The sequence below is a fragment of the Dendrobates tinctorius genome, unplaced genomic scaffold (genome assembly GCF_039654945.1).
Source record: "Dendrobates tinctorius isolate UK_male_01 unplaced genomic scaffold, ASM3965494v1 ptg000082l, whole genome shotgun sequence".
NCBI lineage: Eukaryota > Metazoa > Chordata > Amphibia > Anura > Dendrobatidae > Dendrobates > Dendrobates tinctorius.
The window spans coordinates 20,016,621-20,042,058 of record NW_027361750.1 but is presented as its reverse complement, the minus strand read 5'-3'; the positions used below and the strand labels follow the sequence as shown (position 1 = coordinate 20,042,058).

At 39.4% G+C, this 25,438-nt stretch overlaps 1 protein-coding gene across 3 annotated transcripts in view; it reads right to left on the bottom strand.

Annotated features, from left to right (window-relative positions):
* Positions 1-25,438, bottom strand: part of TOX (thymocyte selection associated high mobility group box) — a 342,737-nt gene that overhangs the window by 127,486 nt on the left and 189,813 nt on the right. For all 3 annotated transcript variants that reach the window (XM_073583952.1, XM_073583953.1, XM_073583955.1), the window contains one exon: positions 4,217-4,459. In XM_073583952.1, coding sequence (XP_073440053.1) covers positions 4,217-4,459 — 243 coding nt within the window. The remainder of the gene's footprint in view (positions 1-4,216; positions 4,460-25,438) is intronic.

The window sequence follows — 25,438 nt, the reverse complement described above, 5'->3', positions numbered from 1 at the left end:
TTCTAAAATAAAAGGCTTGACTGATAAAGCTATGATAAATTGTGCAAAGAATATCTAATTATTCATTGCCTTTATCCCCCTGTCACATTGTTTAAAAGAATTTCTTTTTACACAATGTGACATCCATTTCATTTCAGACTAATGCTTGTGTTATTTGATATTGAAGTAATTAGACTTGACATCATCTATTCTTTACTGTCCTAAAAGAACTTCCAGACGGGTCTGCTGTTATGTTTTATGCATTACAGGAGCAAAATGCCACAATATTTTGGAAATATTTCTCCAGAAACCAGTAATCAAATTGTTTGTAATCAAATTTTCTGCTGAGCTTTGAAAGCTACATTATTCAATATGCTTCTGATTCTTTTCTGTAATAGCAACATAGTGTATTAGAAATGCATGCGGCTTTAATACATCTCCATTTGCTGATTTACAGCATTCCCAATAGACTCACGGAAAAAAAATTACTTTCCTTCCATAGGCACTGCACGAAACATATGTATGTGCTGCTTGTCAAAACAGTGATATTGGAGTGCAAAGAAAATCAGCTCTGTCAGAGGAAAAACACAGCAATTAAAATACTCGCTTCAGTTCTTTGTTTTATAACCTATTTGGATCATGGGAAAATGGTATGAGTTTGTCTTGAATAATAACCTAAACATACAAAACAATATATTTCCATACATTTATGTAATACAAAATTCTAGAAGGCACAATTTTACATTTGTTCATAATACTACATTTGTAATATTTATGAATTGTATAATGTATTTTTAACTGTTAATGTACAATTTAAAGAGGGATGTTAGGTGATAAAATGTCTGTTTTTTGTGAAAGCAGCAAATTGCCTCTTCAGATGACTAGAACTCTAGTGCAACCTACTGGAAGTAGCATTCCTAAAAGTCAATATCGACCCTTTAGTATGGCAAAATGACTTAGGAAAAAATCCAAAACTCCTTGAAGAAAGAAACAATTTGCATGTGAAATTTCCCAGAGGAGCATTGCAAAGCCTGTAAGTATCCTCACACTGACATGCCAGGCACATCATTCTCCACAAGAAGAAACATTACTCCTTAGATACTTTTCCAGAAGAGGCATATCTTCAGTCTATGGGTTGGGATAAAAGATGAGTAGATGAAACCGAATCGAATTTGTCTTGAATTTCATAAAATATTTATTTTCTAGATTTTCCTTGCACAAATCCAGAAAAATGGCTGCTGTCTGACTGCCATTTTGCTAGATTTGGAGGACCGGTAAGGGTTTAAAAAAAAATCACTTCAGTCTCTGGACTTCATCTTCTCCTCGCAATTCCCCATCTAGTCCTTACAGTTCTGGTCTGGACTTATATTCACTGGTCTTCGGTCTCTGTCTTTCCAGATTTAGTCTGGACTTTGGCATCTCAAGCATGTCATAGCATTCAGTGTTGTCTCATATCAGTGACTGGGCCTAACACAATGTTATGATACACGTCGTTCAACAATGTCATGACAATGAAAGGCAAGCTCAGTGCCAAAGCTGCCAGAGAATGGACTGGAACTGTTAAGATAAAGACTGGACTGGAGCTTAAGTGTCAGGAGGATATCTGCGCAAGGAAGTGAGTATATTTTTTAATTTTTAAAAAATCTTGTTTTTTTTACTTTAGAGTTTGAAAGGAGCATAATAAGGGAAAATTGATTTGCATAAAATACATTTCTTGTGAATCCAATTCCCCAAATGAATTTGAGCAAGTTTGCCAAATTCAAATTTCAGTAGATTTGCTAATCCTTATTTGAGATAAATTTTGTAGTTCAGCACCTGTCAATTAAATTGAGATGAATTGCAATACTAGATACCATTCCTGGCTTTTGGAATAAAAAGTAGACACCTCTCTGCAAGTCTCGAAAACCCCTTTATATCTATGTAAAATTGAAAGGCCAATTGGTTTTATAGTGAAAGAGAAAATTTCAGCTATATTCTGAATAATCTACAAAGATTAAAGAAATATATGTAATTATCTCTTGTACCCAAGCGTTTAACTATATTCAAGGGGCACCCACAAAATATAAAAGAATGTTTTAAGTTCTTTTTGCACTAAGACTGTACACATACATATTGAAGCACGTAGTGACAGATAACTAGCTGTTTGATTTTTTCGCCTCCCTGAGCCAACAGTATTTGAAATAGGGCATCCCTTTTAACGTAAAATAAATATTAAACTTCAAAGGATTTCTTCAGACTTTTGTATTGATGGTTTATTTTTTCAATGGGCTACCATTATCAATCATGGTGGAGGTCCAACTCTCTGCAATGACATAGAACAGCTGACTGAAGGGGCAATGGCACTTTGTTGTTTGCCACTTGCTCTTCTGGTGTTCACCAACCACAGCACTGTACATTTGAAGAGGCTGTGGCCGGCAATGGCAGCTTTCTCCAGATCTTTTCCATTTAAATGAATGGGACTCAGCTGCAATACCAGACACAATCACTGCAAAATATATGGATTTCAGGTGGTCATTGGTTGTCCTTGGAGTTGGACCTACATGAGTCTGATACTGATAGATTCTCTACAGCCTCGTAAGCATTCTGTCAGATGTGTAACACCAGCTTAATGTTGGAAAAAGATTCATGAGTTCAAAAGCATTTTAGGATCAGATCCAAAATGCTTTTGAACTTATGAGTCTTTTTCCAACATAAGGCTGGTGTTACAAATCTGACAATATACTTACGAGGCTGTTGAGTTCGGACAGTACATCCCCCTCCAGCATGGACATCATGGGTCTGTACTTACTGTGAAACCGGCCTTACTGTGTAACATGCTCTTTATGACATCAGAGTATACGAGGACTATAATTTATTTTATGTTACATTAATAAATATTAAGTACTAGATGGTGGCCTGATTCTAACGCATTGGATATTCTAGAATATGGCCAGCGGGGGTTATACTCACCCTCCGATGGCCCCCGATCTCCTCTCCACGCTCCCAGCATCTTCTGGTCCCAGTAATGCTTAGTGTGAAGGACCAGAGATGACGTCACTCTCGCAAGATCCCGACATCATCAGCGGTCTTTCACCAAAGTATTACTGGTACCGGAATATGCCGGGCGCGTGGTGAGAGGAGGGAAAGAGTCTGGGAGCCGTCGGAAGGTGAGTATATCACTATTTTTTATTTTAATTCTATTTTTTACAGGTTTATGGTACCCAGGGCCTGGAGGAGAGTCTCCTCTCCTCCGGACCCTGGGTACCATCTGCACATTGAGCGCTGCGGCAACCGTCGGGAGATCAGCAGGTAGCGCCGCAGATCTCCCTACGGTAGCGGTGGCCTGCGTCATTCGAATTCCATGCCAATTTGCGGCCAGACTGCGCCTGTCGCTGATTCGTTGCGGCCGGCCGGGCGTGACCAATGAGCGACGCGGGATTTCCGTTAGAGACAGACAGAATTAGACGATTATATAGTAGATATTTGTATTACCACTTATGGACCATATAAAATACAATATCAAATACTAAGCAATCTAATTTAATAGTAGACCACTGTAAATTCTTACAACTGGCTTCAGCGAGTTTTAGTCAAATTGCTGATACAAAATAGATTTTCTTAATGAATCACGACATTCACAAAACACTACTTACAGTCATGTAAAAAGTAATGATACCCCATGTAAGGTTTTCATATACATAATGCATGCCTTATTATAAAATATTGAATGCACAGTTCATAGGAATATATAATGTGATCCATCACAATGTATAAATATATTGGATGTGCAAGTAGATAAGTCGATCTTATTCAGACAACCCCAAGCCCATGTACAGGCTTAAAAAGGTTTGTGAATATGTCTATGTAAAGCTTTTACCCTGAGAAAGGGTTGCTAAGGAAACTGTCAAATAGCGGGATTGCTATTTATCTCCCAATCCAGAAGCTTCTTCCACAATGAAACATTAACAATCCGACTATTGGAAGATTCTTCTTTCATAACATATCTTTCTAATTCACATTAACACTCATGTGAAGATGGAAAACATTGAAAATAATCTTTACCTAATGAGTGAAAACATATGGAAATCTCCAATGCTATCAGTGATGTCTATGGGAATAGTAATAAATAGCCAAATATGAGCAATTGGGATCTCAAACAATTCATGAAGAATAGTTGCGGTTTTTACATATATTCTTTTTTATACATTATGAAATGCCAACAACAGTCCATTTCTAGAACATAGAAGATGTCTCTTACCACTGAAAGGGAATTTGAGATTAGAGACCCTTCTTGGCTCAGCATGTTTGATACCGTAATCGCTGGCAAATCCATATTTTGTGGATGAAACTGAAGTAGACCGTTCTGACTCATTGGATGACAAAGGGAGGAGTATCCTGCATCAGCCTCAGACAGAGGGACCAGAACGTGTTCTGGCATTGAAGGAGGTGTAATGGGTGGGATATTGAAGTCTTCATTCTCTAGACTGTGTCCAGGATAAGTCTGCAGAGTAAAAATACCAGATCTATTTATTCATGTATCATGGCAATCACAAACATACTGCACTTATTTTCCAAGTAAAGTTATTTTTACTCAATAAAAGCACAAACTAAACCCTAATAGATGATGGTGATGCTTTTTTTAGTGTTTTGTTTGGAACGCTATTCCCCCAAAGGCATAACAAAGTCTGGCATTTGTAAAATTTCCATTAGGCACAGTTTTCTCAAGAATCAAAAATCATTTAATAAATTCCTAGGGTCCCATTAAGATTCTTGCAGAGTCGTATTATTGCTGTATATCTTTTTCTCCAGGTCTGGGGAAAACAAATGTAATTTATAAAATCAACATTTGATCAGAAATGCTTTTACCGTACTGGCAAAATACACGTGAAAGTTTTTACAAAAGCATCCCCTGACGGTGGAAATTTTAATACTACACAGAATTTATATACACACAATACAATTTACATTTAGAGGCTAAACTATTATGACTTATAGGACCTTTTATTGGAAGCGGCTATTACACAGATCACTGGGAGGTATAAGAAGGTGAACGAGAGACCATTCTGTAAATATCAGAGGGTTTTTACAAGGCTAAATGACATAATCAAGCAAACTTAGGGTACCGTTACACCTAGCAACTCACCAGCGATCCCTTCCAGCGATATGACGCGGTCAGGATCACTGGTGAATTGCTAGGTGGTCGCTAGTTAGCTGCCACTCAGGCAGATCTCACCAGCGACATCGCTGGGGACGGGGATCGCTACTTACCAGTCAGACGCGGCGATCCTGCGTCCTCCCGCTCGGCTCCACGCGTCGCTCGTCGTCACAGCAGGAAGCGCCACAGGAAGCAGACGACGAGGAATGATCCAGCAGCTTCTCGCGCGATCAGCGATAACCAGCGGGGGAGCCGGTCGGAGGTAAGTATCACATGCAGCGATATCGCTATCAATATCGCTGTAATGTCACAAAATCGGTGACTTTACAGCGATATTGATAGCGATATCGCAGTGTGTAACGGGGGCTTTAGAACGTGGGATGATTGTGACTTACTTTCTGGTGTGAGCAAAATTTCCCCATGGTGGGACGATTAAAGGATTATCTTACCTTATCTTAAAAATAAATCTGTGGCACTCATGAACTGTTCCAGTGCATTAGCCGTTAAAGGGAACCTGTCACCAGTTTTGTGACAAAGCAGCTAAAAATATCCCCATATTCAGCATTTGCATTGCATTCCCTAAACCCTTATAAAACTCCTGACTCCCCTTGTATACTCCCGAAAACCTTTTTTAACTTCTCCCGCGCTGTATAGTAATCTTCTCAGTCCGGTCCGATAGGCATGGTTTTGGGCCTCTACATCAATCCCATCGGCTGTTGCTCGCTGTCATACTTCATGGATGACACCTCTTGCGCCATGCGACATCTCGCGCCTGCTCAGAAATATTGCATTTTGCTCCTGCTCAGTAGGCTTTGCCCAACTGCGGGCAAAGCCGAAAAACAGAAGTGTCATGTGCCGACACATGTACTTTCGGCTCATGTACCGCAACTACGTTTGCCAGAGCATGCGCACTTCTGTTTTTCGGCTTTGCCCGCAGTTGTTAAAAGGGTACATATATTAGACATAATGCATAGGCATACAAAAACAAAGGGTACTTAGTAGTGATGAGCGAACGTGCTCAGATAACAAACAGCCCAACAAACACGAATCATGCAGCCGTGGGGACTCGAACATATGATTCGAGCACACCCAAGATACTCGGATAACACCTTAGCATGCTCTGATAATGCTGTATCCGAGCACATGCCCTCATCATTAGTACTTAGATAACAATTGTTTTAATCAAAAAAGTGCAAAAACTATCCCACCACACCAAATCCCTCTAGTATCTAAAATTAGGGACCATCCTGATTGGGTACATCTTCAAGTGGAGGTTTCTGATAACAAAAACAATTAACTCAGTATTTACATTTGTTACTATTTACTCACTGTAGGGTCCCTATGCATTATGTTTTTTTCTAGGTTATATTTGTTTGTTAATCGTCCCAATGTACATGTGTACCTATATTTTACACTTGCGGATTTGTGTGCGAATCTGCAGCGGATTTGCCTCTGCGGATCCACTGCAGATTTGCAAGTGATGTACAGTACAATGTTAGGCTACGGAAAGTAAAAACCGCTGTGCACATATTGTGGAAAATTCCGTGCGGAAACGCTGCGGTTTATTTTCTAAAGCATGTCAATTCTTTGTGCAGATTCCGCAGCGTTTTTACACCCATTCCATTATAGGAATCTGCAGGTGTAAAAACACAGGCCAAATCCGCACAAAATCCTCTAGAAATCTGCAGAAAATCCGCAGGTAAAATGCAGGCATTTTGATCTGCGGATTCTGCAGATTCCGCATGGACAAATCCGCACACGAATCCGCAACGGGTCACATACCCTAAGACATGAGGTAATAGCATGATGGTGACTTTATCTTGGTGACTGAAGTATGAGACATGGTGTAAGTAACAGCCGGATGGTGGCAGAAACTCCACTCTTGCAGCTCGTCAGTGTATTTGTGTTGTACATGTCAGCGCATGTGCACTACAAGCACTGGTGGAGAAAAAAAAAAGATGCACAATGGTCTTTTTATTCTGAACACCATGGATGGCAGAAAAAAACACCTGTGTTCTGCAGACTGTCCATAAATTTATGGAGGCTTGGCAAACCAGCTTGATAGGTGAAGTCTAATTTGCAGACGGTTTGTCCCTACAGGATTCTGACATGTAAATCCGATCTGTCTCTATAGATATATCTCATATTCATAAACAAGACTTACGTAAATAATAAATAAGCATGGCTCCTAAATAATAAATTATGATTTAACATAAAATATATGCATGTCATCTACTTTGGGTTCCATTATTTTTTCAGCTTTTTGTTTACCCCAAACATGGAAACCAATCATAGAAAAAGACTGTTCTGGTTCTACCTTTCCTTGAGATATGTTTTTCCTTTGGGTGAAAAAAAAGCAGAAGAAGGGTCCGACAGTTGTAATTGCGAATGCAGATATTTATAAAAAATGAAACTCTGCTGGGCCTTCTACTTAGGCGGACATCAATTCCACTTTTCTGTTTGAAAAGCTCTTTGGAGCGCTCTAATTCATGGCAGATTATAGTAAATAGCCGAGGTTTTCCTTTTTTTCTCAGTGTGCTTTGCCTGCATTTAATTCTCCATCATCTAATATTATTAAATTAAATAGTTGTGAATATGTAATATACAGTATGCCACCGAGCTCATTAAATACATATTTTACTTTGTAGACATTTAAATATTATGATAATGCGTTTCGCAGAGAACGCTTTGAGAAGTTTTAATAGGATGAACCTTATCTGTAATTTCTGAATGGAGTACATTCACAATGAAGCGTCTTTTGTCTCAGCGTGACTTGGGCTCGATAGTTTCAGTACATAATGTATTGCTGCTGAAACCTGGAGTCCATTACATAAATCATCTCAACTCTCAGCAAGAATTGTCCAACAGTGCCATTGATATGTTTAAGTCAATGATCCTGAAAACAACTTTTTGTCTTACTTCACGTGTTCGACAACACTAATAGATCATCTTCATTTAAAAGCACTCAGCGGGCTAATTTATCAAGCCACAGTTATCAAAACCATATTATCTTTTAGGGCACAACTTTCTTTTTTTATCTCTCATCAATTTTCTTTATTGAAACTTGTACGGATGGTTTATTTTTTACACAGTGAAGCAGAATTTAGAAAAGAAATATATATGTACTCCAGCCATAGAATAACTAGAGGATTCACTCTTTGTATTTTATTCTTTAGACCCCCCCATATACATTAAAATAATGTTGGCAAAACCCTTTAATATAGTTGGGCTCAGCCGACCGTCTAATGTGTATAGGGTCTGCCGACTCTCCCCTGATTATGTCGGGAGAGATAAATATCCGGAATGTCCGATTTCGGACTGCTGACCCTTTTGTTCTTGGCAAGAGATGCCGCTGCAAGCAGTCTTGTGAATAAAGGAGTCTGGAGAGATTGCTGCCTACGACAACTATCCATTGTGTATGAGGCACCTTAGACCTGTTTGGCATTTTCCCCTCTACAGACATCATTTACTCCATTATACCATCTCTTTTCCAACTTTATAAGTCCCTCAAATGAATAACTCTCTGAGTACAGCATTGGCTACATGAGAATTGTACCTCCCATGTTAACTATCCCAATCCCGTCATGGTCTTCTCTTAGTGTTCATTGTGCCATATATCACATATATTCTAAAATATATACAGTTGTGGCCAAAAGTATTGACACCCCTGCAATTCTGTCAGATAATACTCAATTTCTTCCTGAAAATGATTGCAAACACAAATTCTTTATTATTATTATCTTCATTTAAATTGTCTTAAATGAAAAAACACAAAAATAATTGTCCTAAAGCCAAATTGGATATAATTCCACACCAAACATAAAAAAGAGGGTGGACAAAAGTATTGGCACTGTTCGAAAAATCATGTGATGCTTCTCTAATTTGTGTAATTAACAGCACCTGTAACTTACCTGTGGCACCTAACAAGTGTTGGCAATAACTAAATCACACTTGCAGCCAGTTGACATGGATTAAAGTTGACTCAACCTCTATCCTGTGTCCTTGTGTGTACCACATTGAGCATGGAGAAAAGAAAGAAGACCAAAGAACTGTCTGAGGACTTGAGAAACCAAATTGTGAGGAAGCATGAGCAATCTCAAGGCTACAAGTCCATCTCCAAAGACCTGAATGTTCCTGTGTCTACCGTGCGCCGTGTCATCAAGAAGTTTAAAGCCCATGGCACTGTGGCTAACTTTCCTAGATGTGGACGGAAAAGAAAAATTGACAAGAGATTTCAATGCAAGATTGTGCGGATGTTAGATAAAGAACCTCGACTAACATCCAAACAAGTTCAAGCTGCCCTGCAGTCTGAGGGTACAACAGTGTCAACCCGTACTATCCGTCGGCGTCTGAATGAAAAGGGACTGTATGGTAGGAGACCCAGGAAGACCCCACTTCTTACCCCGAGACATAAAAAAGCCAGGCTGGAGTTTGCCAAAACTTACCTGAAAAAGCCTAAAACGTTTTGGAAGAATGTTCTCTGGTCAGATGAGACAAAAGTAGAGCTTTTTGGGCAAAGGCATCAACATAGAGTTTACAGGAGAAAAAAGGAGGCATTCAAAGAAAAGAACACGGTCCCTACAGTCAAACATGGCGGAGGTTCCCTGATGTTTTGGGGTTCCTTTACTGCCTCTGGCACTGGACTGCTTGACCGTGTGCATGGCATTATGAAGTCTGAAGACTACCAACAAATTTTGCAGCATAATGTAGGGCCCAGTGTGAGAAAGCTGGGTCTCCCTCAGAGGTCATGGGTCTTCCAGCAGGACAATGACCCAAAACACACTTCAAAAAGCACTAGAAAATGGTTTGAGAGAAAGCACTGGAGACTTCTAAGGCAGCCAGCAATGAGTCCAGACCTGAATCCCATAGAACACCTGTGGAGAGATCTAAAAATAGCAGTTTGGAGAAGGCACCCTTCAAATATCAGGGACCTGGAGCAGTTTGCCAAAGAAGAATGGTCTAAAATTCCAGCAGAGCATTGTAAGAAACTCATTGATGGTTACCGGAAGCGGCTGGTCGCAGTTATTTTGGCTAAAGGTTGTGCAACCAAGTATTAGGCTGAGGGTGCCAATACTTTTGTCTGGCCCATTTTTGGAGTTTTGTGTGAAATGATCAATGTTTTGCTTTTTGCTTCATTCTCTTTTGTGTTTTTTCATTTAAGACAAATTAAATGAAGATAATAATACCAAATAATTTGTGTTTGCAATCATTTTCAGGAAGAAACTGAGTATTATCTGACAGAATTGCAGGGGTGTCAATACTTTTGGCCACAACTGTACCAATTTAAAGGCTTAATTTAATGGCACTTCCATAAATGCATCATATCCAAAACAGAAAATTGGAAGCTTATGCCAATCAATGTTTTTTCTTAAAAAAAATTCTTTATTAAACACTTTAAAATACATTCAATTAATTTCAGTGGAAATATATGTTACAAAAAATAATATACTCCAGTACCTCATTTTTCTACTTTTGCTACAAAACTCCATGTTGAAAGGCATGTTTCAACTGCCCAGTTCATGCTCTTTAAAAGGAATTTGTCAGCAGATGTTTGCTACCTTATCTGAGAGCAGTATGATGTAGGAAAAGAGACCCTGAATCCAACAATGTGTCACTTAGTTTACTGGGTACCACATTTCTGACATGATCAGAGTTTTCAGATTTAGCATGCAGCATAGCTGAGAAAGCTGTCCCCACCCCCACCACAGCTGCCCCGCCCACATCAGGCTCTATATTCATATTGTCTATTGAAAGCAAGCTGCTTATCACAGGAGTGGGCGGAGTTGGACTAGCAAGCGTGCACTCTGCAAAAGAGTGGGTAATGATAATCACCAGGTGATAAAACCTTTACTATTAATAAACAACAGAAAACAGCCAGATAAGTGACACCTCATTGAAATCTGTGTTTTAACCCCTACCTCTTGCTGTCTTCAGATTATGTAGCAAAAAACTGCTGACAGATTCCCTTTAAGTAGCTTGTTTGACCTTCTGGTCTAGTTAGTATCATACCCCAATATGAGCTTCTCTGCTCTCCTCCCCAATGCTCAGACACTCTCTACAAACTTGCTCTCTCTATCTAAGCATGGGGGAGGGGTGCAGAGAAGCTCCTACTGGGGTATAGATATTAGCTAGACCTGCAGTTCAAATCAAACCTTCTTCTCTAAGTGCATGAACAAGGCAGGTGAAACCTCCAATTCAGCATGGAGTTTGGGGGAAAAGAAAGCAAGATAAGGAAACGGAGCATGTTACACAGATTCATAATTTTGTAAAGACTGAGCAATAACAAAAAAGTTTACTTATTCAGTAAAAAAAAAAAAAATATTCTAAAAATGGCACATGAGTCTTGGAACCAGATGCCAGAGAAGATAGGAATTGTAACGCACATTTTTATAAAATGTAGTGAAAGCTCAGATTACACATGAATTGCACGGTGACTTGCCGGACACGTGGATCCATTAGGCATAGGGCTAAACCATAGAGACAAGTCTTAGCGATTCTGAGGTCAGTCTTAACACCTGCAAGGACTCCCAAGGTCACTGCTCCAGCAGATGATATAGAAAGAAAGACATTTTTGTAAAGGGCCTGTCACACTAAGCGATATCGCTAGCAATATCGCTATAACGTCACTGTTTTTTGTGACGTAGCAGCGATATTGCTAGCGATATCGCTATGTCTGATACTTACCTCCGACCGGCTCCCCCGCTGATTATCGCAGATCGCGTGAGATCGGCCTGGGCCATTTCTCGTTGTCAGCTTCCTGCTGGGCTTCCTGCTGGGACGACGAGCGACGCATGGATGCGGGCGGGAGGACGTCAGGATCGGTTAGTGTGACAGGTAAGTAGTGACCCCCGTCCCCTGCGATGTCGCTGGTGAGATCTGCCTGTGTGGCAGCTCACTAGCGACCACTTAGCGATGCACCAGCGATCCTGACCGCGTCATATCGCTAGTCGGGATCGCTGGTGCATCGCTAAGTGTGACAGTACCTTAAGACTAAGGCTGCAGGGAAGATAAATACTTAAATGGTTCAAGGGCCAAGACTGGCAGAGTTCAGTTGTGAGTCAAGAGCAGCCTGCCGGCATGGCTAGAAGTAGACTGACACATTAGAACAGACTCATCCGGGCAGACAGGAGCCAAAAGGACCTTGGTGCTAAGGCACAGAGCATGGAGGGAAGGGTCCTTGAAAGGCCTGGGGCAGTTTAACATTGACTGTAGTCAGGGGTATTTAGAACCCATGGCCAGAGCTGTGCATTGAAGAAGCATTGAGCCTGGTAACAAATATAATTCCTTAATTAGTAAAAAGAAATGGAAAAAAATAATATATGCAATAAAATGGTTATATATGACCCAGTTTAAATACATTTTTCTCCATTGATCCAAAACTTTTCACAAATAAAAAGGTCTTGTTCATAAGGCACAGATTTGCTATATGCAATTCTGTTACTGATTTTGTCAAAAATCAAGGCCAGGAATTTGTATCCGTAGTTTGAATTTCTGCCCTTAAAATGGCCAGTGGGACCTGCATGTGAATGGCACGAATTATATTAATTACACCTAATAAACTGCTTTTTAAAGAAGAATCCAATTCCTCACCAATAATGGACATGCTGCGGATTGCACAATGTGCTGGGTGTTTATAGTGGTAAAAACTCTTATATTGTATTTACATGGTGGATTCTGTCAGGACTTATTCTATGTCCAAATCTGAACTCTTCCATGTGTGAACAGGCCCTCTATAACAGTATGTAGAGAGACAGGAGAACCGACATATTGAGGCTCCTATATACACATCAGTCGAAAATATCCATCATTAAATCGAAAGCCTTACTTCCGCGGGCTCCAACGACAAGCGATGTATACAATAGTCAGTTGTGTGCTCATGTGAAGCATCTTTTTAATTTTGAATAATGAAGATGTCAAGCCAAATGCTAGAGTAGTTTAACTTAATTAGTCTATTTTTACAGACTGCTTTTTATTTCCTTTTGAAAATGTACTTTTCTATGCAAGGCAACAAGAACGATTCTGTCCATAATGAATACCTCTGGGACTGGAGACACCGATCATTACAATCTCGCAGTGAAACTGGTTTTAGTAACTAGTTGAGGCTTGCAAGACTTTGCTAGATTAACTCAATCAATCAAGGGCATACCATCTCGAAGAAACATTCAACACACAAACAATTAATTCAAAGACAAATTGGTACATAAGAAATTCTTCCTGCCAATGTGATACAAAGATGTCTCTGTTTAAAAATGTTGCACATACAAAAAATGTTGGAATTGGGGGGGAGAGATTTTCATTTGCTTAACATATGTTTTTCCATACTCGCTGGTAACATAATAATAGTAAGTCCTCATTCACATGGTCGTGTTACTTTACCCATATGGTGCTGTGAGTTTATTGCAGTAGGACCACAGGGGATCCCGCAGCTACATCCAAAATACAGACAGCGACACTCTGCTACAATTTGCCTGTGTGATATGTCTTTTTATTGTTTGATAAGACTATGTATATGTTTTTTATTTCACAAGACTGGTCACACCATGCAGTTTTGGAAAGGTCTCTTTTGAGCTTTTCGAAATTGCAAAGTAAAGAGACATATAAGGCCTTGTACACATGACTGTATTTAGGAACCATGTTACAGAATTCATAGTACCACGTTATACCCACAGGTTTCTCTAATATTATACGGTTGAGCAGGATTCTGTAAAAAGTTTTGAAAAAAAAATATGCTCAATCACATACCATAATACAAAGGTATTCTCCCCTTCCTAGAATTATTGTCCTTAAAGGGGTTGTATGGCCTTTGTCAAAATGTACCAGGCTTTTTAACGACCCTTTTAAGGCTCTGCGACTAAGCGACAAGTGTGGAGTAACCCACAGATTTATACTATAACCCCCATAAGGCTTTGTACTTTCCTTTAAAGGGGTTGTCTGTTCTGGTCTTAGGGTACCGTTACACATAGCGACGCTCCAGCGATCCCGACAACGATACGACCGGGTAAGGATCGCTGGTACGTCGCTACATGGTCGCTAGTAAGCTGCCAAACAGGCAGATCTATTCAATGATGCAGCAACAATACGGCGATCCATATAACGACCTCGGCGGTCGTTGGGACCTTGTCACACAGCAGCTATTCTGATGACTTAGACCTCGATAGGCGTGAGTTCTGAGTCGCCAACGAGGTCGCTAGTCGTTGTTATGACATCAATCACAGCGATGCATGCTGGCCAGCGGGACACCAACAATCAAAAAATGGCCTAGGACATTCGAGCACAATCAGCCATATCGCCGCGTGGGGCCGGTCGCCGCTATATGTCACAAGTAGCGAGATCGCTGGCGAGGACGCTGTTGCGTCACAAAACCTGGGATGTTTCAGCGATCTGGCTAACGATCTCGCTATGCGTGAAGTACCCCTTAGGCTACAAGCTGTGTGATTGCAAACTTGTGAATCCTCACACCAAGTGCACTGCATGCAGAGAGGATTCTCTGGTGCTGGCATCAGGAGTGATGGTCATGTGATGGCAAGCATGTGATTTGCATACATGTGATCACATGCCGACCATGTGGGTGCATCCTTGCTCAATGCAAGTGTTTCAAGCGATGCAAGACACAATCTAGTCGGAACGGCATACTCTCTTCTCTAACTCAGAAAGTGACCATTGTTTAAATCAGGTTTCTGTGTTACATGTATTTCCCTTACTTTGGCAATGTTTTATTTTTTAATCATATGATCTACATTAAGAAACAAAATTAGTAATCTTGCAATTTTAGCACTGAACACAAAAGCTATTTTCTACTTTCTGTTGTTTCAGGAAATCCACATGTATTTTTGCTGGAATGAAACTTTTTGACAGTGAGGGTGATCAGTGAGTGGAACAAGCTGCCACGAGGGGTGGTGAGTTCTCCTTCAATGGAAGGCTTCAAACAGAGGCTGGACAGACATCTGTCTGAGATGGTTTAGTGAATCCTGAATTGAGCAGGAAGTTGAACATGATGACCCCGGAGGTTCCTTCCAACTTTAACATTCTATGATTATCATCTGAGGCAGGATTACAATGACAAGTAACACAGGATCCATCACTCACAATGTGTGCTGACACAGCTAACACTGCTCCTCCTCACTTCACAATGTTAATGACCTTTGCACATGCTCATTAGAGGTTTCAGTACAAAAGATAGGGTCTGAGCCTTTTCATTGCTGCTGATGCACATGTGAATTTCCTGAAACAACAGGAAGATAGAATCTAAAACAGCCCCAGTGGCCATTGTGAAAATTGCAAGATTCTGCACTTTTATTTTTAAGAAAGATTGGGATATGGAGAATAAAACATATATCCAAAAATATTTGAAAAATATATTTAACAAAAAATTTGATTTAAACAATTGGTCATTTTTGATGATAACTTCACTTTAAGTAGACTGAACTTTGTATTCCTGGCTCACAACACATGGCCCGAGCACGTATTCTTTAAAGGCAATCTGTCACCGGGTTTTTGATATCTAGTATGAGAGCACCGCGATGAAGGTGAAAAGATCATGATTCCAGTGATTGTAATGTACAAGACTGTGTTTTGCTTTTTCAACAAAATCAGTGTTTTATCAGCAGGAGATTATCACCACAGGACAAGTTACCCTTGTGCCTCATTGTCCAACAACGCAAACAGTACTGAGTTTATAAGTTTTCAGTTAATATGCAAAGAATAAAAAATGCTGTGGCCATGCTCGGGGTTATAAACAGCTGAGCAATCTGAGTACTGCTAGATCTACAGCATAGAAAACTGTGATCCTATTATAACTTCAGCAACCAGTAAACTATGTGATTCCTAGCTGGAATTCGGGTCTCTGCCCTTTCATCACGCTGCTGTTAGATTACATAGCAAAACCTGCTGACAGATTCCCTTTAAATACTTGGCTGTTAAGTAACCTCAGTAAGTTAGTCTACCAAGTGATCACCTGGCGGTTATTTCTTCTTGCGTGTATCTATTGGGACCAATTCATCATTGATTTTGCATGATTTTTCTTGTGTAAAAATGTAAATGAACACGTCACTCCTATGTATAGGTGAACAAGTAGGAGCCCAATCCATAGCAATATATGTAGGAAGAACTTGGTGCTCAAATATAGAATTTCAAGGTGATTTCATGGAGAGTTGCAATCCACAGTGAGAACTTAACGTTTCGGTCAGATGCAGAGATTGCCGCCAGAGAACAAGTGTAAAAAGGTTACTTATGGAAGGCTTCAGTAGCACACAGCCCAGTAGAGTAGTGGAGAATCCACCATAGATGTGGCTCATCGGGAAGCCTAGGTTATTTGTTCTTGAGTGTAAATATTGGGACCAATTCTTCATTGATTTTGCATAGTTTCTCTGGTGTATAAATGTTAGTGACTTTTTTTTTTATTTGTGCCTTATTCATTATTTTATTTGTGTCCTTTTTTTAAAGTAAATTTTTCTTGATTTCATCTGTGTGCTTTTTTGGAGCTCGATATTAGGGGCACAATTTGTTTTTATTCAGACATTATAACCTAAACGGTGATATGCCACTTTTTGAAATATAGCAACATTTTTACGTAATTATACTGCCGCACCCTAGTGGAGAGAAAAATCTCTGCTTTTTTTTCCGCAGTTGAGAACATTTTAAAAGATTGTGTGACTTTTTTATTCCATCAGGACAAAACAAGGAAAACAGCAAAAGAAAGTATGAATTTGTGCTAAATTCATCAAACATTGCGCACAATGTTGATAAATTTGGAGCAAAACCTGCCAGCACAAAAAGACAGAAAATGTACAACGAATTGTCTCCACTGTGTTATAGAGGTAAGCTGTGCATATAAAACTATTTCCTTACAGGTTGTCTACCAGCCGATCAAAATACTCTGCAGCTCTGCCAGGATGATGTAGCTGGCTGTCTCCTGTACGGTTAGTTGAGCAGGACCAGGAACAGCCCAGTCTTGCCGGGAAGATGTCAATGTGCTACACCATTGGAGGTGATCTTTCTATCATTTTAAAGTTTTCTCTTCTTAATATAAAAAAAATTACACAATCCATATTATAGGAACTAACAACCAATAACTGCACAACTTTACGAGAACTGGTATAACCCATAAACCACATTATTTATTATGCTTTACTTATCAAATTCTGCATCTCTTCACAGATAGTGTCATTGCCGTCCCCATTGGGGCTCACAATCTAGATTCTCTATCAGTATGTCTTTGAAATGTGGGAGGAAACCGGGGTAGCAGGAGGAAATCCACGCAAACACGGGGAGAACATACAAACTCCGGGCAGATGTTGTCCTTGGTGGGATTTGAACCCATTGATCTGAGCTATCAAACCTGTTCAACAATTCTTCCCAACCTATCGCCCGCCTTGTTATATTTTTTGTGAGCTCAAGTAGAGTTATATATTGCTTTGATATCATGGTCAGAACAGATAGCTGCGGGCAGAAATGGCACCAAGTGGTTTACAGCTGCCGCACAGCGCTACAGAAGAGATTTGCAAAAGGAATTTACTAACCACTAATGTAAACCAGTGGTATCAGAATTTAGTGCCAAGCAGACCTTTGGGACAGTCTCAAAAATATCATTCATTTTCACTGTATGTTGAATTTCATGGCATTATTCCAAAGTTGGCTTTCTGTAAAAATCATTTCAAGAGTTGTACTGTGTTATTTGCTCGCAGCAACATCACAGAAACAGTAGTGAGCCATATGTTGCTACTTAGCAATTTTCTATGTAAGTCCCAAGGCGAAGAGTCTGGCTAACAGTTAACCTCTTCATTTCTTAAGAACACAACTGAACATTATGAAAAACAATATCATTACAAGGGACTTAGAATGATCATGTGTCAAATGTAAGGTCAGTCCATACATAACTATGGGGTTCGTATATCAAAAGTGTCATCTGCATGAAAAGTTCTATGTTGTGAAACGGTGTTATCTGCAGGTCTATAATACATTTTTGCATTTTTATTGTTATTTTTATAAAAAATGCATTCCTAAATTGTTAATATCTATGTGAAAAATAATTTTCTGATAGTTTACAAAATGGGCTTAATTTTCCCAAGGCTTATTTTTAGGTAACCGTTTCCAAGATACTAATTCTAGGGTTGTTCGTTCTCCATGCAAAAGCCTTTTCAACTGTTACCATAAATTCAGGGAGAGAGGCAGCAGACTATGACTACAAGCCACTTACCCTGAATTAAGGGGATAAAAGGTGGTAAGGAGACTGCATGGAAAACATGAATATGGGGGGATTATATCTTAAAAAAATTTGGTTTATCTTGAAAAATGTTGCACTGTAACCACTGAGCCTGTGTAGGCTTTTGCCGATTACTGACTTGGCTATATTCCTATATGCCAATAAGTTCTACTGAGAAAGAAAATCTATTTTTTGGTTGTCAAAGCCAATGTTATATATTAGACAAATATGGATTTCAGTTATCAGCATAATGTAACTATATTGGACTTTCATGGGAAAAATAAATAATTACAAAAAGTGATATTAACTGGCTAGATTATAGGGAGGCTCAAATCAGTAGTCAATGTACAGCAGTAAGGATCTAAATATTAAAGCAATGATATATTAAAGCGGTGCTCACAAAGGTCAAATACCTACTGCATCTGAGCTCATCGTTAACAATATTAGAAAGAATTAAGATATTGCTCAAGAAGATAACTACAAATACAAACAGAAAATATGCCACCCATGAACCATTAATGTCCGGCTAGATAAAAAGTTGTGTGTCGATGTTTCAAGTGGCTACAGAATGTACATATATGTTGTATTTGGCAGACTATAAGATGCATTGGACCATATGATGCACCCCAAATTTTGAGGAGGAAAATATGATAACTTTTTTTTAATAAAATGGTGATGCGTCATAGTCCTATTTTACGCTAGCTTACCTAGGGGTAGACGGCAGTAGAACGGGGTTACAAGACATATGGTTGCTGCTTCAGGAGGTCGGTTGCAGCAAGAGTGGGGCAATGCTATGGGCTCTGGGCTGGGAGGAGGGGGTGTCCCGGCGCTGCTCTACTAAGATGTCGGCGCTAAGTCAAGTCCCCTTCCCATTGATTTCTCTGCGGTGGGCTTTGGGAAAATGGCTGCCAGAGGCAGCTCATGCGCACATTGCGATCGCTAGAGATTCTGTGACACTGCTCCTCCATCACTGTTACACCCCCCACAGTAAGCTACCATCGGATTATAAGACATCCAAATTTTGGGGAAAAAAATCTAGGAGGGAGGTAAGTTTATGAATTGAATTGTTGTCACAATGGCATTTTATTACAGAAGAAAAGAGCAAGGACATCAGCTGACCATGTATGGGAAAAAGCATTGATTGAGGTGAGGTCCACGGAAGCTCCAAACCAGCTTTTTTCATCATGATTTTAGATTTTTCCTGTTTTTAATTATATCAATAAACATTTATATTTTAATTTCACCTACTATTTTTCTGCGTATACTGGAATTACGTTCATTTTTTTCTGCAATCATATTACAGGACCATGCTCAAATTCAGTGAGCTTTTCATGACCCATTCTTTCACATATCTTTGCATAGACAGACTGCACGCCGAGGGGCAGGATTTTATACACCTGTGGCAATCTAACTGAATGAAAAACCTCAACTGATTATGAGGCTTATTCAGATACTTCTGTCCATGTAATGTACATCAATACATTAATTTTAATCTATTTCTCCTTGAAACACATGCACACCTTTTTTTTTATTATCTCTGTAGAGAATGACTCACCCATCAGAGTATCATAAGATAAGATCAGGCGCCAACACATTAATGGGGGTCCAAATATCCACCCTGATATTTGGAACTGACATTGTCATTTAACTCTATAGTCTATTAGTTATAGATTTATACACAAATAATCTGTTAGACCTTAAGGGTAATATATCTTTTGAGATCAGTAATAACAACAACAGGTTCTGTACAATTTAACCTCTTAATGACCGTCGATACGCCTTTTAGCAGCGGCAGTTAAGGGTACTTAAAGAGAAAAAGAGTATAGCACCCCCCAGAGTCGGAATTTCTCTGGGGTCTCGGCTGCTGAGGGTACCTGAGACCCAAGAAAACATGATTTGGATCGGTTTTTACCAACCCCAATTTGCGATCGCCGTTATTGACCGTATAACGGTGACCGCAAAATAAAGTCCGATTTGCGATTTAATTTCTCTCTTCTCTCATGTGATCGCACATAAGAGGAGAGAGAAATAGGGTCTCTGATCCCCCCGGGTCCTCCTGCTTCAGCCCATGGGCGCCGCCCACCATCTTCTTCCGGTAAGAAAATGGCGGGTACATGCACAGTGTGCCCGCCGAGATTTGCCGGCCGGTACCTGGCAACAATAGGGAGATTTTTCATATTGGTTCATTTTGGTCACTGTGATAGATAGACCCTATTACAGTGATCAAAATAAAAAAATAGTAAATAACCCCTGCCTTTATCACCCCCTTAGTTAGGGAAAAATAATAAAACAAAGAAAATGTATTTATTTTCATTTTCCCATTAGGGTTAGAGTGAGTTGGGCTAACGTTAGGGTTAGCGTTAGGGTTAGAATTGGGATTAGGGTTAGAATTACGGTTACGGTTGGGATAAGGATTGGGTTTAGGGTTAGAGTTTGGATTAGGGTGAAGGTTGAGAATAGGGTTAGGGATGTGTTGGGGTTAGGTTTGTGGTTATGGTTGGGATTAGGGTTAGGGTTGTGGTTAGTGTTATGGTTGGGATTAGGGTTAGGGGAGTGTTGGGATTAGGATTGGGATTAGAGTTAGGGGTGTGTTGGGGTTAGGGTTGTGATTAGGGTTGTGGTTAGAGTTGGGATTAGGGGTGTGTTGGGGTTAAGGTTGGAGTTAGAATTGGGGGGTTTCCACTGTTTAGGTACATCAGAGGGTCTCCAAACGCGACATGGCACCACTATTGATTCCAGACAATTTTGCATTCAAAAATTCAAACGGTGCTCCCTCCCTTCTGAGCTCTTCCATGCGCCCAAACAGTGGTTTACCCCCACATATGGGGGTACCAGCGTACTCATGACAAATTGTACAACAACTTTTGGGGTCCAATGTCTCCTGTTACCCTTGGGAAAATAAAACATTGGGGGCTAAAACATTATTTTTGTGGAAAAGAAATGACTTTTTTTTAATTTCACGGCTCTGCGTTATAAACTTCTGTGAAGCACTTGGGCATTCAAAGTTATCACCACACATCTAGATAAGCTCCTTGGAGGTCTAATTTCCAAAATGGTGTCACTTGTGGGGGAGTTTCTACTGTTTAGGTACATCAAGGGCTCTGCAAATGCAACATGACGCCCGCAGACCATTCCATGAAAGTCTGCATTCCAAAACGTCACTACTTCCCTTCTGAGCCCCAACATGTGCCCAAGCAGTTGTTCCTCCCACATATGGGGTACCATTGTACTCAGGACAAATTGGACAACAACTTTTGGGGTCCAATTTCTGCTGTTACCCTTTTGAAAATAAAAAATTGCGGGCTAAAAAATAACACTTGGGGGCTCAAAGTTCTCACAACACATCTAGATAAGTTCCTTGTGGGGTCTAGTTTCCAAAATGGGGTCACTTGTGGGGGTTTTCTACTGTTTAGGCACATCAGGGGCTCTACAAATGAAACGTGACGCCTGCAGACCATTCCATCAAAGTCTGCATTCCAAAATGGTGCTCCTTCCCTTCCGAGCTCTGCCATGCACCCAAACACCCAAACAGAGGTTCCCCCTCACATTTGGGTTATCAGCGCACTTAGAACAAATTGAACAACAACTCATGTGGTCCAATGTCTACTGTTACCCTTGTGAAAGAAAAAATTTGGGGGTGAAAAGACAATTTTTGTGGAAAAAATATGACTTTTTATTTTCACGGCTCTACGTTATAATGTTTTTGAAGCACTTGGGGGTTCAAAGTGCTCACTACACATCTAGACTAGTTCCTTAAGGGGTCTAGTTTCCAAAATGGTGTCACTTGTGGGGGATTTCCACTGTTTAGGCACATCAGGGGCGTTCCAAACGCGACATGGCGTCCGATCTCAATTCCAGCCAATTCTGCATTGTAAAAATCAAATGGCGCTCCTTCCTTTCCAAGCTCTGCCATGTGCCCAAACAGTGGTTTACCCCCACACATGGGGTATCGGCATATTCAGAAGAAATTGCACAACAAATTTTGTGGTTCATTTTCTCTTTTTACTCTTGTGAAAATAAAAAAAAATGGTTCTGAAGTAAAATGTTTGTAAAAGAAAGTTAAATGTTATGGTAATTTTTTCCTTCCACATTGCTTCAGTTCTTGTGAAGCACGCAAAGCGTTAATAAACTTCTTGAATGTGGTTTTGAGCACTGTGAGGGGTGTAGTTTTTAGAATGGTGTCACTTTTATCCATCACGTACACCCCTCAAAGTGACTTTAAATGTGATAGTGTCTAAAAAAATGGTTTTGTAACTTTTGTTGTAAAAATTAGAAATGAGAAATCGCTGGTCCACTTTTAACCCTTATAACTTCTTAACAAAACAATTTTGTTTCCAAAATTGTGCTGATGTCAAGTAAACATGTGGGAAATGTTATTTATTAAGTATTTTGTGTCACATATCTCGCTTAAAAATTGCAAAATTTTAAACATTTTCACCATATTTCCATTTTTTTCATAAAGTCATATTGAAGAATTTTTACCACTAACATGCAGTACAATATGTCACAAAAAACAATCTCATAATCAGTGGGATCTGTTAAAGAATTCAAGAGTTATAACCTCATAAAGTGACAGTGGTCAGAATTGTAAAAAATGTCCTGGTCATTAAGCTGCAAATTGGCTCCGTCACTAAGGGATTAATACCATGTTCTGTATACATAGAGGGTGATCCCCCAGAAAAATTTCCTTTGATGAGGAAGTGGAAACCCAACCTGACTTTGAAATTGGGATTTATGAGAGGTCATCTGGTTTGAACAAAACTGCAAGGCATTGGTTGGACCAGCATGAGTAGAGCAGACATTGCTATAATTTATGTTAAAAACAGCGCAGTGGCCTTGACTTAAAACTTTTTTTTAAATAGGTTAGCAAGTGGTTCTTAAGTGACTCAAGCACTAAGCAGGTTCACACAGATTCCTCTCGGGGGACCAAAAGGGCTTGAAAAGGAAGATAATTTTCATTAACGAATGCTATCAATAATATGACCTATTGCTCAACTAATTAATTAAACTAATCTTAGAATATTTTCAATAGCCAGAAATCTATAAAATCTGTTATTAACCTGAATGCTGTAATTGCAATTTATCCACATTGCATATTGTCTAATATATGCCTTCAAATAACTTTAAAAATGTTGAAAGATTTCTTAAATAATAGTAAATGTTACATACCACAGCCGTAGTGAGAAGACAATGTAAGCACATCTACATTTCATGATTTAGTTATAGGCTCAGTATAAAACTTTAACTATCGTTATTTGTGATGGGGACATTCAGATCACAGCCAGAAAATGCTGCTTTAAATACAACAAATTTTACATCAAACATTTTTATACAAGCTTAATTTCCTTTGTATAGACATCTTTGCTCTGATTCCCCTTTAGGCCAGACTACATGAAAGCCACTAATTAAAAAGAACAGCATATTCTACTCTATGTACTTGCACAGCGACAATTAGGTTGTGAGACTAGAAAGAACTGATAGTACAAAGTAATAATTAGGTTTAACAGCTTTGCAAATGCGTCTATATAAATATTATACTGAGACAATGTTCCACAGAAGAGTGCAGCTGATACGTCGCTCTTCATGTTATTAACGTTCTTTACCCTTGCCTCTTGTTTTTTCATCTCATTTAGTCAAGGTATTCAGCATACGAGTCATGGAATCAGTGTTATTAGACTATGTACCTTCTTTTATAGGTGTCTTTAGTGAAAGTAAACGAATCTAGAACATGCAGTTTTCTTGTAAACAGCTGATCACTGAGTAATGGAGGTTGCAAGTGAGAGTGACTGTGTCCTTACATACCTTCCCACATATGGATATGGTCACTGTAATGACCACAGTGAGGAGGAATTTGAATGAAGAAGTAGTTGATGAGCATGCACTCTACTCATTTAACCCCTTCGCGACCCAGCCTGTTTTCACCTTTCTGACCTGGCCAATTTTTACAATTCTGACCACTGTCCCTTTACAAGGTAATAACTGTGGAGTGCTTTAACGGATCCCACTGATTCTGAGAATGTTTTCTTGTGACATATTGTACTTTATGATAGCAGTAAAAATTTCTTCGATATGACTTGCGTTTATTTGTGAAAAAAAATGGAAATTTGGCGAAAATTTTGAAAATGTAGCAATTTTCCAACTTTTAATTTTTATGCCCTTAAATCAGACAAAATAGTAAAATATAACATTTGCCACATGTCAACTTTACATCAGCACAATTTTGGAACCAAAATTATGTTTTTTTAAGAAGTTATAAGGGCTAAAAGTTGACCAGCGATTTCTAATTTTTTTGTGGGGTCTACGTAAAAGAAAATACCCAAAAGTGACACCATTCTAAAAACTGCACCCCTTGAGGTGCTCAAAAACATAATCAAAAAGTTTATTAACCCTTCAAGTGCTTCACAGGAATTTATGGAATGTGGAAGTGAAAAATAAACATTCACTTTGCTTTCACAAAAATTTTTATTTAGACCTAATTTTTTTACTTTCACAAGGGTAACAGGAGAAAATGGACCATACACTTTGTTGTGCAATTTCTCGTGAGCATGTCGATACCCCATATGTGGGGGAAATCTACTTTTTTTGGCACACGGCAGGGCTCAGAAGGGAAGGAGCGTCATTTGACTTTTTGAATGTGAAATTTGATGGAATAATTAGCAGATACCATGTCGTATTTGAAGAGCCCCTGATGTGCCTAAACAGTAGAAACCTCCAAGTGACACCATTTTGGAAGCTAGACCCTTTATGGAACTTATCTAGATGTGTGTTGAGCACCTTGAACCCACAGGTGCTTCACAGAAGTTTATAGCGTAGTGCCGCAGAAATAAGAAAAATCTAATTTTTCCCATATAAATCTTTTTTAGCTCCATATTTTGCATTTTCATAAGGGTAATGGGGAAAATTGTTCCATACAATTTGTTGTGCCATTTCTCCTGAGTACGTCGATACCCCTTATGTGGGGGAAAACCACTATTTGGGCACATGGCAGGGCTTTGCATCACCATATTTTGAGAGCTATAACTTTTTCATAATTCGGCCAACAGAGTTATGTGATGGTTTGTTTTTTCCGGTACGAGCTGACATTTTTATTGGTACCATTTTCGGGCACATAACATTTTTTGATC